The 15,642-nt window shown below is 47.8% G+C and overlaps 1 protein-coding gene across 3 annotated transcripts in view; it reads left to right on the top strand.

Annotated features, from left to right (window-relative positions):
* The window catches only part of NCOA6 (nuclear receptor coactivator 6), a 444,043-nt gene that overhangs the window by 252,250 nt on the left and 176,151 nt on the right, over positions 1 to 15,642 (top strand). For all 3 annotated transcript variants that reach the window (XM_086932282.1, XM_086932279.1, XM_086932280.1), the window contains exon 8: positions 9,382 to 9,528. In XM_086932282.1, the coding sequence (XP_086788408.1) occupies positions 9,382 to 9,528 (147 nt within the window). The remainder of the gene's footprint in view (positions 1 to 9,381; positions 9,529 to 15,642) is intronic.

The raw sequence follows: 15,642 nt of genomic DNA on the forward strand, positions 1-15,642 counted from the left end.
GATCAACATCGAATATTTCAACCCTCTATCTCTTGAGTTCTCTCTTGATTCCCAGAAAAGAATGTCTCTGCATCTGGACATTGACCATAAAATTGAGAAACAAGCATTTACAATGCAATAGGTCTCGCAGTGACATTGTTTTGACCTATTAGCATTGTAAATGACATTGTTTTCTATATTGTTTTTCTTTTCTAAAAAGGATACAGTATATATTATAAATTATGCACCATCAGACTGGAGATGAATTGGTTAAAAAAAAAAAAAACACAAAGCAACAGGACTTCTTCATTTATAAACCCAGGATCTGAAATAACACTCTAATTACCATCAGAACTGGCCCCTCCATACTCCAATTCAGGAAGGGGCTAAAGACACACCTCTCATCACAACAAAGCAACCAGACCCTTCCACACTCAGGACCCAGTTATCCTGTGTTGCCTGTCCCTCTGGCTTTGACGCTGTATTTGCACTCTAATGTTTTTCTGGTAGGTTGCTGAATACGAATAAGACATACTTACACACAAACACATTTTCATGGAGTTTGTTTTCTTCTTTAAGCTATGTGACACTGCACCCTACACTGCTGTGCATTATGAGTTAAAAAGTGCTGGGGGAAGAACACAAGGGGGTTGCAGGGGAGGAGGGGGATCAGCAACAACGGACAGCGGTGCCCTGTGTGCTTTTGGGACGGCCCATGTGGAATAGAACACCACCTTACCAATTAACCTCCCCCATAACAAGTTTGGAGAAGGCAAAAAGAGAGGTAGTGGTGTCCCTCTAAGAGGAATATCCTCACAATCACAAGCACGTGTAGAGTTGAGAACAGTTAAGAGGACAATAAATATTAAACTAGTATAATAATACTAGCGGAGTGCAACAACAGCCCACGTCACTCACTACCAGGGGTGACCAATGTGTTGAGAAAAAATCTCAGCATGTAAGTATCAAAAGAGAACTGGGTTTAAGCGTGCACCATCCTAAATAGCAGTAAAAAAAATTGGGAATCTAGTAATCACCATCAAGCAATATATTTTGTAACAATGAATAATACAGGACAGAAAAAATCAGTCAAAATCCTTCAGAATCTGAGAATCTTCGTTTCTTTTTATTGTTCAAATCATCATAATGAAAACAGCCGACACGTGTTTCGTAGGTACTAGATAGGTACCATAACTTTCTCAAGGCTGAAGATAGATAATATCTGCTGTGAAGACAAGCTGATGAAGGAGAGGAACAATCGGGTAATTCCAAGAAAGCTAAAAAGATGTTAATTCACAAATCTTCACAACATGAAATCCAAAGGTGCACCAAATGTAGTAGCGTCAAATAATTGATGTCTGTAAGATAATCATCCATAAGATCAGGACGATTACAAGGAGACTAAAAAGATGTATATGCCCTTACATTCTTCGTGTGGGACGCCGTTTTCCTAACACAAGCTCCAAGGTATCGGATACGGTTATCTGGAACTACACGGAGCCCCGAGATTTTATATCGGAGTGGTTACATACTTTGCCACTCTTCATTTGATTGGACTATTTTGCGCTTGACAATAGCAATCATCCTGACCTCGTGGATGATTAACCTACAGATATTTATTAGTTGACGTAACTACATATGGTGCATCTTGTTGGATTTAATATTGAGAAGACTTGTGAATATACATCTTTTTAGTCTGCTTGTAATCGTCCTGATCTTATGGATGATTATCTTACAGACATCAATTATTTGACGCTACTACATTTGGTGCCCCTTTGGATTTCATGTTGTGAAGATTTGTGAATTTACATCTTTTTAGCTTTCTTGGAATTACCCGATTGTTCCTCTCCTTCATCAGCTTGTCTTCACAGCAGATATTATCTATCTTCAGCCTTGAGAAAGTTATGGTACCTATCTAGTACCTACGAAACACTGTCGGCTGTTTTCATTATGATGATTTGAACAATAAAAAGAAACGAAGATTCTCAGATTCTGAAGGATTTTGACTGATTTTTTCTGTCCTGTATTATTCATTGTTACAAAATATATTGCTTGATGGTGATTACTAGATTCCCAATTTTTTTTACTGCTATTTAGGATGGTGCACGCTTAAACCCAGTTCTCTTTTGATACCCATAACAAGTTTGGTTACCCCCTGCAGGCTAGGCCCTAACCTCCCACGTTTGGTATTGTTTTTTTTTTTATATCTCCCCTGAACGTTTTCTTTCACAACCCCACCCGTCCCTAGTTTTTCACACAGGCTGGTGTGCCCTGTCTGATGCGAAAACACCAGGTTTGTTATGGGAGTGTGCTTTATTTGCTATGGGGTGAGAAACAGAATGGCAGGAAGGCAGGAGCGAGAGACGTGTGGGGAGAGACAGAGCTAGGGGGAGAGAGAGAGCGATCAGAGTGGAAACAGGAAGTCATCGAAAGTCGGGGAAGAGAGACTGTAATTGAAAGACAGTTTGATGAATGGAGTTTGCGAGAAGGACATATAGGAGTGTAGGAGAAGAGGGTGGAGAGAGAGTTGGAGCTTGGGAGGGCAGATTTAGAGAGATTGCCTAAGAGGTGATGGGGGCAGAAATGGAGAGGGGAAGTGAAACTATGGAAAGAGAAATAAATATTTGCTTGAGAGGAGAGAGAACGTGGAGATAGGGATTGGGGGATTGGACTGGGTTGTTCATGAAGAGGGGCGAGAAAATTAAGAGATAACAAGCAGTAGGGGAGGAGGAGGCAGCATCCACAAGGACAAGGTAGGGGGTGGGGCGATAATGAGCTCAGCATTGCAGCATGTCCAGTGCCCTCGGGTGCCGTGCGGACTGCTGTCAAAAGCAAGATTAAGTAAAGCTCTTGACATGTAAACAGGAACAACATGGTTACCTTAACGCACTTGAAGCTGGGCGTATTACAATAAACAATGGCATGCAACGTACTGGTGAAAGGCACGCAACGTACTGGTGAAAGGCACGTTCCTTCAAATAAAAAAAATGCACTGTACACATACACTGAATATAATATGGCGTTACCTGGTAACCTTGGACGCCATGGGACCCTCATTATACATGTATGCGGTTATGCTCTCTCTATAGATCAGTGCAGCGCGTGGTCGGTCACCGCTGCCTGGCACACCATTCGTCTTACCCTGTGCTGCTTCCACATGACGCCCATCGCTTAGAGTTCGTGCTACCCGTGGCGGCCCTCCTGCAGGCACAGGTAGCAGACGGGCCCGCGGCAGGTCACGCAGTAAATGCTGTAGTTTTCCAGCTCATGTTTGGCGCAGGTGGGAAACTTGCGCGAAGTGACCGGCCCGGCGGCTGCCAGGACTTTCGGGGCTCCCTGCGGGCCGTCCTCGGCAGGGCCCAGGGGCAGCAGCCAGTGCTTAGCGAAGGGCCCGCGGGCCGGGTGGCACTTCCTCTGGCAGGGCCCGCAGTAGAGCACGGGGCAAAAGCAGGAAGTCAGTCACCCTTGCCTGTGACATGGGCGGGGCCTGTGATGCGGCCGGAAGAGGCTGTTCGTGCTCGTTCACGCGGGGCTCCCATGAGGAAGGGTAGCGTAGCGGTGAAAGTCTTCTGAAGTACGAGTGGCGGGGTGTGTTTCTGCAGGGCTCACGTATGCTGAGGGTGCCCTGCAGAGCGTCGCATTGGAACCGGATGAGTTTGCACGTTTCTTCTGGGCGGGCGGGGGGTGGATTTGTTCGTGCCAGGGAGCCGGTTTTAGGAGGCTCTTATACAGGGCGCGTTTCCTGGGGGGGAGGGGGGGGGGCGCTTGGTTGTGGTCGTGCCAGGGAGCCTATTTTAGGAGGCGGTGCGCGTTGACAGGCCCTGGATCCCATGGCAAAAGGAAGAGGGAAAGTGAAAGTTACTCCACAGAGGTTTGCAAGGGAGACAGGAGATGGTGAACGCGCGCGCAACCTGATCAGATTCCTGAAGCTGCGCATGCCCATCTCTTGTCTCCTTGTAAGCAGAGCCGCCGACAACAGGTGCGAGACCTAAAAAGGTTATGACAATGTTTTCCTATCTGGCCGGTGGTCTAGTACGAGCCGTTTGCAATGCAATGTCTCTGACTCGGAAATTAAAACGTCTAGCCAAAAGTGGTCTCGGGGAAGGGGGGGGGGGGGGGTAGTTGGGGGAGTGGCCCTGGTTTTGGTCTACCTCCTCAGACCCTATGTGCGCTCTCAATTGGAAAGAAATTGGAGAGGCAATTTGGCTGTAGTTGCTTGGTGATGAGTTCTTCAACGAAGAGGTCAGCTGCAGGCCCCTTTGCTTGCTCAGGGACCCCGAGGATTCTGACGTTATTGCGACGTGACCTACCCTCGTAGGCGTCTGGTATTATTTCAATCATTCGCCTGGAAGCTTGTAGATCTTTAATTTGTTGTTGCATCATTTTTGAATCGTGGTGGTCGGAGGTGACTGCTTCGATGGTTTTTACTTTGTCACAATCTCCTTTCATGTAAGGTCCGTTCCCCCATAATAGCTTCCATGATTTCCTTTATTGTGGGGTTCCCCCCCCCCTTCTGGCCTGGTTTCTGCCGCCATATCTGTGTTGGCTGTAGTTTCCGCATCTGCATTTTTTTGCATAGTATCTATCGGTTTGTTGCGTCTTGCCCCGGACATGTTTGCTGGTGTAGGTATGGTAGATAGGTATGCAGGGAGGTGGGGGGTGGTAGTTCTTAGTTTTTCAACTCTGGGCCCCCTGGGTACATTCTTATCTTATCTTATCTTAAGTTACATTTATAGAGTGCACTGACACCATAAGTTTCCTGGCCGGATAGTACTAGGGAGATGACGACCTGGACCAGTGCTGCATGCAGTAGTAGATGGACTATTTTACGAATTTTACGAAGCTGGAACATGCAGGCGGAAATCACAGCCCCTACTTGAGCCTTAAGAGAGAGCTCCACGTCAATGACCACCCCTAGGCTCTTCACCAAAATTGCACGGGCAGGGGGGGAGCCCAGCTCCTTGGGCCAGAACTGAGGGCCCCAGTATACTGGGATGTTCCCGGGGAGAATAAGCTCAGTTTTTCCGGGATTTAATTTCAATTGGTTGTGGTTCATCCACTGCTAGATGTGGATCATGACCGTTTGGAAGCTATTAGCAGCATCAGAAGAGTCTAGAGGGAAGATGTTCTGCAAATCATCAGCATAATTAAACACTGTGATATCCCACCTCTTGAGGGAATGAATCAGTGGGCGGAGGTATAGGTTAAACAAGAGGGGAGAGAGGGATGAGCCCTGAGGGACTCCACAAGTCGTAGGTGTCTTGGGTGCCGTATAAGGGCCTAAACGCACGGCTTATGCTCTGCCGGCGAGGAAAGGCTCGATCCACTCGAGGGCAGGACCCTGGATGCCGGCCTGTCCGACACGGTGGAGAAGGATGTCATGGTCCACTGTGTCGAAAGCAGCTGACAAATCCAGAAGCACAAGGGCCTGTGGTGTCCCTTTGTCAGCGTTCCCCCTCAGGGCGTCCAATACTCCCAGGATGACGGCCTCGGTTGAATGGGCCGGCCTAAAGCCGGCCTGATTAGGCTCAAAATAGCAGGAGCTCTCAACAAAGTTTGAAAGGCACCGAGTGACGTGGGCCTCAAGGAGCTTGGACAGGTAGGGCAGGAGGGATATAGGACGATAATTGGAGGGATCGGCGGGTTCCGCACCTGGTTTCTTCAACAGAGGCACTAAGATGGCCTCCTAGAAAGAGCTGGGAACCGTGCCAGTCTTAAGGGAAGCGTTCAGCAAGGGTAGTATATGATCCGGCAGTTTGAGACAGACGTCCCGGAGGACCGAGGGAGGGCAGCAATCGTTGGGAGTTCCTGATTTGACCCGGGTCGCAAGCTCGGCTAAAGTGTTGGGGTCAAGGGCAGGGAACTGGGTAAGGGACAGTGGGTTGATGAGAGAAGTGTCTGGTGGCAGCGCATGGGTGAGGGGGGGAATGGAGTTCTTGATTTTGTCAATTTTCTCAATGAAAAAGGAGTTAAGGGTGTTGCAAGTCTCTTGGGTTGGGGTCTGAGTAGGTAGAGTTCTGTCATCCGTGGTAAGCTCATTCATAATCTTAAAAACTTCCTTCGATTTATTATGAGCGGACAGAATTCTGTCAGAGAAATGTGAAGATTTAGCCGAGGAAATCGCACTTTTATATTCTTTGCGTGCCGCCACGAAGAGCTGGAGAACCATCTGTGTGAATTACTGTGTCTAGTACATGGGAATTTAGTTAGAAGAGCGAACTGGTCACTGGTCGTCTTTAGCCAGTTACAGATGTCGCCTTCCATTGCATCAACACTGGCATCAGTGTTGGTGGCGGGACGAGTATTGGCCAGGACCGCGAGGAAGCCTTGGGAGTCGTAGGAGCTCCATTTATGCGATGATCCACCTGCCACTGACAGTAATGGTGGTGTCAATTAAATGGTGATCTGACCAGACACAGGGGGAGATGACTGGCCGGGATAGGACTAAGTCATGAGTCCAGATGTGATCGAGGGTGTGACCCTTTATATGGGTGGGCACGGAAATTTGCTGAGTCAGATTGAGACTGGTAAAAGCTTCAAACAATTCCGTGGCGTGAGGGCCAGCTTTATCATCATTGAACCATTAATTGAAATCGCCAAAAAGAGCGATTATGGCATGATGGTTTGACAGCTGTTCACTCATGGCAGTGGGGAATGAGGGCATGGGGTGAGGGGGCCGGTATAAGAGTATGAGTGTGAGGGCGCCAACCTCCGTTTCCAGGCTAATGATCAGATTATCCACCTCTGGAAGAGCAAGAGATGCCGTGGTGATAAATTTGAATTGTTTCGATATGATGGCTGCCACCCCGCCCCCAGGGCGACCTGAAGGGCGGTCAGCATGGAGGATGTAATAATCTGGGGGGAAGGCCGCCAGGATATCGGGGTGGGAATCAGCAGTTAGCCATGTCTCTGTAATTAGTAATATATCGGGTTTTTCATTGGTGAGGAGAATGAAGATATCAGATTGATGCTTTACCAGGGAACGTGTGTTCAGGTACATTGCGCAAACGGATATCTCACTCCTTACCGGCACCGCAGTATACTTGCGGCTGCTGGGAGAATTGAGCGCCCTGCGAGAGAGGCCAGCGGCATTAATCCGCCTCACTGTGCCAGGAGAAGGCGGAGGGTATGAAAGCTGTAGCTGTCTGAGGGTGTTGGCAGGGTAGGAGAGGAATCGCCCAGCGTCCCCGGCCCCTGGGCCCGGCCTGGCACGGACGGGCGCAGACGGGCTTGCCTTTGGCGCGCTGCCAGCGGGCCTGCTGCGCACGTCCGCTGCGCTCCCTATGAGAGGGGACCATTTTGTAGTTGCTGGGGTGGGAGGGGCCGAGCACTAGTCCGCTCGCCTGCTCCTCACCCAAGATGGTGGGCGCTAAGAAAGCAAACCCCAAGCAGCGCCTAATCGGCTGCAGTGGGGCTAAAGGGGCAAAGACCAAGTAGCTGGGCAAGGGAAGTCAGGTCAGTGCTGCGCAAGGGTAAATTTACAATTTACAAATGCCACAAGTTAAAAAACGAAGGTGTGTGCAAAAACGAAATTACAGTGCAGTTTTAAAAATACACAAACATGCAATGAATAAGAGCACACAAGTCCCGGCTTCCACCTCATGACAATCACTTAGCACACTGATCTCGGAGCGCGGTAGTCACTCACCCCGTTCGGCCTGTCTGGTTTCCCTCGGGGGCTGTTCATGGTTTACCCCTCCGTTCGAAGGGTCTCTCTCTCTCCACACTCTTAACCCTCCATTGTTTGATTGGTTGTTCTGAACCAAGGCGATGCCTGTTGTTAGAGGGCTGGTGGGTATTCTTGTGACTTCTCCTGTACCATGTGTAAGTCCAGGCCCACATCCTAGTCAGAGGTACCTGGTGGTTCGTTAGGACTGCATCAATTTCTTTTATGGTCGGGCCTCCTGTGGCTTCTTACTTTTTCCTTGGGAGCTGGGGGAGGATACTGAGATGCAAGGGGAATCCCCAACCAATACTGAGTCTGGTCTCCTTTTATTTCCCCCCCATCCCCGATCCTTCGTTGGACGATGACTCTATGGCCTCGGTGGATCACTCCATTGCTAATATTCATGCCACTCTTTAGATTTTCAAACAGGTCAGTTTGATTGTTTGGGCCGGTTTAACTGCTCATGTACCTGAAAACTACTGCTTACTGTGCCGGGAGGCCGCTGAGATCAAGATGGCGGCCCTCCGCACTTTCCGACAATCGTTTCAGCCTGTTTACGTTCTTGGTCCAGAGTGTGCCTCCTTTTCGTCGATGCGCTCACCTCCGGGCTGCAGTGCGGGCGCAGTGATCCATGTAGATGGTGGTGCCAGTCTCTCTGCACGTCCCCTTCTAGTCCACTTTCAGTTACAGCCGCCCCATGGCCCAGGCCGATAATCGAGTCTGTGGCTTCTGATCTGCCTTAAGCAGCAGTTCTTTTTCTCCTCAAAATTCACGCCACGGATTGGAGCGCTGGCTTGGAAATCACTCTGCTAGTGTATCTCGGGCTTCAGCTTGTGGGGCTGGGATGCAGTTAAGATTCGTGTCGGGATTAATCGGTGGTATGTGTTACAGACTCACAGGGCCTCTCTATCGTGCGTCCACCTCCTTCGGCCCTTGGACATGCCCCCACCCTCCCTACTTTTAAAGCTTTGCCACATCCCTCTCAAGAAGAGGAGTGACTTCACCGACTGGACCCAAAAAGAGCGTTGCCGTTCTATCTTGACCGCATGAGAGAGTACCGGGTGGACGACCAACTCTTTGTCAGGTATGTCAGTACGAAGAAGAGAGAGGACGTGCAGAAGCGGGCCATCTCCAGATGTATCGTACTCTACTATGCATTGGCCAAGAAGCAACCCGACTCGAGAGAAGTCCCGCTTCGTTGACTCACAAGGGATTACCATGGGACTTCTCTCCAGTTTACAGACAGTATATGGACACTACATGCCTTGGATGTTTGCACTTGTCTTTTGAAGCAAATAGGAATGCATAAATGTACTTTTTGACTCAATGACTGCTGAATACAATAACTAGCCTTGAGAAAGCCCTGGCTTAATTTGTCACATAGGGTGAAACACGTGTTGGCTATTCATTTTTCTAAAATAGTGAAATCCTTTTACAATGAATTGACACAGAGTCTGATGCGAATAAAATTACTACTTATATTCAAACTATTCTTGATTATTGTCTTGTGTTATAAAAAATGAATTGCCCTATTGTGACTTGCTGAATTTGATTGCATGGAAGAGAGGAGCAAATGCTCACACCCCCACCTCCAGATAGGTGTGTTATTGTGGACATCCCTCAAAGACTCCTTGCTTCAGTGTTCACTGATAAGTTTACCTTTTCAGTCTGTAATATGTGTGTAAAGACGCATACATACATGACATAAATATCTAATGGATTACTTTTATGTCAAGGAATGGCAAAACGCCTTCCACCTGGCTTTGCTGCAGGACAACCAAACATGAACTTTATGCCGGGCCAGGGGCCATCTTCAACAGCGGGTACGCCTGTGAATGGAGGATCTTCGCAGCTGCAAGCAAATTCAAACATGCAGCATTCAGGTCTGTATTAGATAAAGTATCTGATGGATGTAGATGTTCTCATATTAATAATGTTTTATAGAAATTTGATTTGTTCCTGCGAAGGCTTAGAAGATACATTTCTGCAGTGTAAATCACTTTTAGGAATGCACAGCTCTTCTTGGTGTAATTGTTTAGCCTGATCTGTTACTGACTGAAGACGCTTTCATACATTTACATTTTGTGTACATTAAGATGGTTATCAGGTCATTAATATTTGCAGGTGTTAATCATCACTGAGTGATATAATGTTACTAAGATCGCAACATTTCAGTCATTCACTGCACATAAACTGTAATCCGTGTAAGAGTGTTTGAAAATCACAAAGGTTACATTTATGGTAAGTATTTGTTCTTGGCATGTATTACCGTAGAGACACATGATCTGCCTACTCCTGTCATATAGTGTTGGGTTCGGGCATTTGCAAGTTGTTTTTCTTTGAATAAGTTTTTCGAGTCACAAAGTATAGAATATCTCCTACCTTAGCTGGCAATGCATAAGCGCTCTGACTCCATGTTATATTGTTTTTTTTTCGCAGTCCGGTTCAAACACACTTAGCCCGGGTTAAGAGTTCAACATGTTTCTTTGCTTCCATTCAGGCCTAGCTGGTATATTCTTTGATGCCAATATCTGAAAAACAGTTGTTGCCTTCTTTTCTCTACCATTACATTCTGTTGACTGATCTACACTGGCTCTAAGCATTGTGGGGCCTCCTGCTTCGCCAGGGCCTCGTGCGCCATGTCCTCAATGACCTTCGTCTTTTGCAGCTGAAGATGTTCACTTAGTGATGGGACGGAACCCTTTCAGAATTGTCCTCTGTGTGAAGCAAAGTTCCCCTGGACCGACCACACCAGGTGTGTAAACGTTGTCTGTTTCCGGACCATAGCAACACCGTGCAAGGCGTACCTGGCTTTCTGTTTGAAAAAGGCAATTCAATATTGACAGGAGAGACAATGGGCACACCACAAGATGCAGAGTTGGATTTTTCATGACACCCAAGACATCTTTGGGGACCCGGGTTCCCCCAGCTTTGCGGGAGGGGAAGAGGTCTGGCCCTTGGGCCATCTACTCCACCAACCATCACCTGGTCAAGATGCCATCTTCTTGTCCGGCTCGGACTGTGAGCCTGAAGGTCTCCAGGCTATCAGAGACTTCATGCCTCCGGGCCCCCAATGAAGACCTCAGCGTGGAGCGTAATTAGGGCTGAAGCTGAATCACATTTGCCTCCCAAAAAGCATCAAGTTGAAACAGGGCACTGCCTTTGACAAAGACTCAGGCCTCAGGGGCCCCATTGCCCTTTGGCACTGATAGGCATCAATCTAAAACCTTAGAGCCGATGCTGCCCCGTCCACGGGCCCTACCCCATCGAACCCAAAGGCCCTGAAGCCGATAATCCTTTTGAAGCCAGTGCCAACGCCAGCCTCTTATCCAAACGGACATCTATGTAGTAAATTCCATTGGGCCCTAAGCACCTTCAGATCTGAAAACACCCTAGGTGCCTAAGCCATCAGCTTCAAAAACACAATTTGATCATCAATACCGAATAAGCACTTGGTACACGCATCCTATCACAGGATTGAGCCTATCCTCCAATGCCTTCAAAGGGGAATTGAACATGGGACTTAAGTGTCACCCTCATATTCATCCTCACATCGCCAAGATTTCCGAGAGACTGCCTCCATCTCAGGGAGAGACTTTGCCTCACAAGTGAAAGACTAACTTCAAGGAGGAACTTGTCTTTGAGCCTTCTGTCCAAATGCAAGAAACACAAGAACAGGGGCACTATCTCCATTCCATTTGGGCCATCTCCTCACCCCCAACATTTCACAACTGCCATAGTCAATGAAGGGTTCCCCTTGCTCCTCATATGGACAGGGAAGCCCCCTTCCCCAGATGATCATGATGATACACCATTCAACATGATGCCCACTGATGACCTGTAGGAAGCCTATAACATCGATTTTCTGGGGGATCCAAAATAGGATCATTACCTAGATAGGTCGGCACCTCCATGCGACTTGACACCTATTCTGAGGTAATCCATAGGGCTGCCATTTTCCTCAAGGTAGATAGGCATGTTCTCCAGAGGACGACTATTTCCGTGTAGAAACTTTATCTAAATTTGGGCGCGCACTGCAATTTCTGCCCATGCTCAAGGAGATGCTCAGGTCAGTCACTGACCCATTCAAGGAACAAGTCAGGGCCAGGATGGTCACACTTGGGGAGATAAGAAAATATAAATCCTACCAAATTGCCCTCAGTATGTCAGAGGTGAGGTCTTCCCAGAGTCTCTAGTGAGCTACTCTTGAGCATAATAACTCTTGGGGACTGGTGCCACCATTCCACTGAAAAAGGTAGTAAAAGTCTTGATGCTTTTGGGAAAGGGTGGCAGTTGGAGGCCCTCTTATTGGAGAATCCTCAGCTTTGTCGTCCTACTCTTCAGGTACAACAGATGATACTGGAATGAGATGGGTGATCTCATCAAATACCTGCCTGATGAATTTAAACAGAGGGTATAAAAGTTAGTGGCAGAGGGTAGACCCATCTCAAATGCTACTATTAGGTGTGCTGTGGATGATGCTGATACCACTGCTCAGGCCATCAATTCTAGTGTCTTGATACAGTGCTACTCCTGGCTCCGCATTTCGGACTTTACGCGTGAAGTTCAGCAGCATGTCCTCAACATGCCCTTTGAAGGAGAGCTCTCTTAAGGCCCGAGGTTGACCAAATGCTAGAGCAGAAAGACACAGACACAACCAAAGCCATTGGTGCCCTCTAAACTTCCATAGCTAAAGGAGCCTTCCGGAGACACCAATACAGCGGGTTCCAAACCACCACTTCTGAGCCTTACGCTTCCTATCAGAGATAGTAGCAGTAGGCTTACCAGCAGTACACACCACGGGCTGTAGCAGGGGTTCCTACAGGGTACTAACACCAGAGATAGTGACAAAGAGGGCTTTTGTGACAGGGACTTTGGGACTTTGCCACCAATCATTTACAAACTCCGCCCCCTCCCCCCCAGCTCACACAACACCTGTCAGGGGCATGGCTACCACCTATAACTAATGGCACCACCACCCAGCATACCATCCTGCAAACACAACCCCTGCAGGGAGCACCTCAACCTCCTAGAATAAGAGGTCCAAGTGATCCTTCAAAAAGTAGCCATTGAGCCAGCCCTCCCCATAAACAGGGCAAAGAAGTTTACTCTCTCTCCTTCCTTTTCCACACAAAGGACGGCTCCCTTCAGGCCCATCCTGGACCTTCGGACCCTCTACCCTTACATCCTGTCCTAACACTCCAGAAGTTAACTGTACAGGAGGTCATCCTTCTGCTGCAGCAAATTGACTTATTGACTGTGTTTAAAACTCAAGGATGCCTAGTTTCATATTCCCATTCTCAAGGTGAGGAATCTGCAGTTAAGAGTGTCCACGAGAAAGTGTGTAACCAAAAGAAAGTAACTATTATGGTTTTAACTTCCTCTAGGGTAGAGCCTTAAAGAAGGCATTTTCACTGGCATCCATTTTGGGTATATGATTTTTTGTCATATATTCACACATTTCTGAAGAATTTAACTTCTGATTCTCATGATATAGCTTAGAGTATAATCTCTTGTGAAAACAAGATGGATCTCTTGATGGCAGTCTATAACGAAGCTGGCTCATCTCTGATTGTGTTTATGGTATGAGTGTATTCTTTAAACCTGCTCATAAGGGCAAGTCAGTAGCGTAACAAAACCTAACAGGCCCCCTGCAAGATATGCTGAAAGTGCCTCTCACACTTGCATCTGTAGTGGCTGAGGGGCGCAATCAAGTATGGGTAAACCGGGGGGGCTGTGTGGCCTTTGTTAAGCCCCTGGGGCAATTAGCTTCCCTGTGTTTGTTTCATGTTTCACATAGTTTGGTTTGGTATTGCCCAACCCCAAATGTCTTGTTTTTAACTCTTTTTCACACCCACCCAGAGCACACTTTGGAACATGCCACTCTCCTCAAGAATCTGCTTAGCTTTGGGCGCTCAAGCCCAGTAAGTGTGCCTCAAAACTATAAGTGCATCACTACATAGTGCACTGTGCAGGCTGGTCCTCACTCACCCAATACAGTATTACTTTTAGCACAGCGTACCTTGGGATTGATTAAACTTCCATATCGGCACACCTTACGAATGTTGGACTTAAACAGTGGAGATACTAGAGCAATATACACAAGTCACTTTTAATAATAATTTAATCAGTCAATCAATCAAGCGTGAGGGTATCCAGCCACTGAGGATTTTGCTATGGAGGCTCAGTCTAGATGCCAGGTCTTGAGCCCCTTCCTGAACTTCATTAGCGAGGGTGAGGTTTGGAGGAGGAGAGGGAGGTTATTCCAGGAATTGGCTGCATGGCAGGAGGAGGAATGATGTGGGGGGTGGTGTGAGCGAAGTAGAGAGAGTCGAAGGGAAGTTGTCTGTTAGGTTGGTGGAAGTTCAGGCAATAATTGATGTATGCTAGTCCTTTGTTGTGCAGGGCTCTGCATGTGTGGATGAGTATCTTGAAATGTAACCTCTTCTGAAAGGGGATCCAGTGGAGTTTACGGAGGTGGGGGGTGATGTGGGTCCGCTTGGGGAGGCCGAGGATGAGTCTGTCTGCAGAATTCTGTACGGTCTATAAACAGGAATCAACTTGCACCTCCTGAAGAGCCTAGAGTGTGTTGCCATAGTCCATCCAGCTGGTGACTAGGGCTTGGGTGACGATTTGTCGATGCTGACTGGGAGCATGTGAAAAGTGAGGAAGCAGGCGGAGGAGACTGCGTTGATCTGGTTGTTCATGCGGAGTTTGCTGTCCAGGATGATGACGAGGTTGCGGGCATGGTCTGTTGGCATGGGTGCGGGACCTAGTTCGGAAGGCCGCCAGGAGTCGATCCATGGTGAGGTGTTTTTTTCGAAGATCTGTATTTCTGTGTTGAGTTTCAGGCAGTTGTCTTCCATACAATCTGCGATTCTCGCCATGCTCCTGTGGAAGTTGGCCCTCGTGGTGGAGGGCTCTTTTGATAACAAGAGCATAAGCTTGGTGTCGTCAAAGTACAATATAATGTTTAGTCCTTGGATTCTGACAGTGTCGGCCAGGAGGGTCATGTAGGTGTTGAACAGGTTGCAGCAGATGATGCTTTTGTGTTCGAAGTTGTAGGTAGGCAGGTGGATTCTCTGGATTCTTCCGGTAAGGAAGGAGGCCATCCATCCGAGGGCATCTCCTTGAATTCCAAAGTGGTGATGTCTTTTGATAACGGTGTGGTGGGTTGAATACTGGAGAGGCCGAAGAGGATCAGGACTGCTGTTAATCCTCGGTCAAGGAGGGCTCTGATGTCGTCAGTGGCGGCGATGAGGGGGTTTCAGTGCTGTGGTGGGGCAGAATGCGGACTGAATGTCCAGAAGGTTGTTGTTCTCCAGGTGTTCTGCGAGTTGGTGGTTGATGGCTTTTTATTTAAGGACCTTGTCAGAAAGGGGAGCAGAGAGATGGGACTGAAGTTCTCAGGTTTGCAAGCGTCGGCAGTCGGTTTCTTGAAGAGAGGTTTAACTTCTGCGTGTTTGCATTTATCACTGAAGGTGGCTGTGGCAATGAATACGTTGGAAATGGTGGTGAGTTTGAGCAGATGTGGTGGTGGCAGGGGTCTTTCAGTGCTCTTGAGCGAATAGAAATCACGATGGCGGTGGTGTTTTGAGTAGTGAGTTAGTTTCAGGTGGTTAGCAGGTGGTCGAATTTTGCCTCTGTGAAGAAATTAAGCAGAGGATGTCGGTGGCAGCAGGTTATGGATCGAAGTATTTGTAGATGTCTGAGATGTTGTGGTGAAAAGAGTCCGCCAGGGAGTCACTGAGTTCCTGTCAGAGAGTGATAATGGTTGAGGAGGCTGAGGAGTTGGAGAACTCTCTAACAATGTAGAATAGCTCTTTGCTGCTGTTGACATTGGCTTTGATGCTGTTGGTAAGGTTGCTCTCTTTCATCCTTTTCAGGAGTTGGCGGTATTACTTGAGCAATTTTTGTAGGATGTTCGGTCTGTGTTGTCCTTGCTGATGCGCCATCTTCTTTCAAGTCCTTTGAGTCATGTTTTGTAGTTAGTGATT

The sequence above is a fragment of the Lissotriton vulgaris genome, chromosome 7 (genome assembly GCF_964263255.1).
Source record: "Lissotriton vulgaris chromosome 7, aLisVul1.2, whole genome shotgun sequence".
Taxonomy (NCBI): domain Eukaryota; kingdom Metazoa; phylum Chordata; class Amphibia; order Caudata; family Salamandridae; genus Lissotriton; species Lissotriton vulgaris.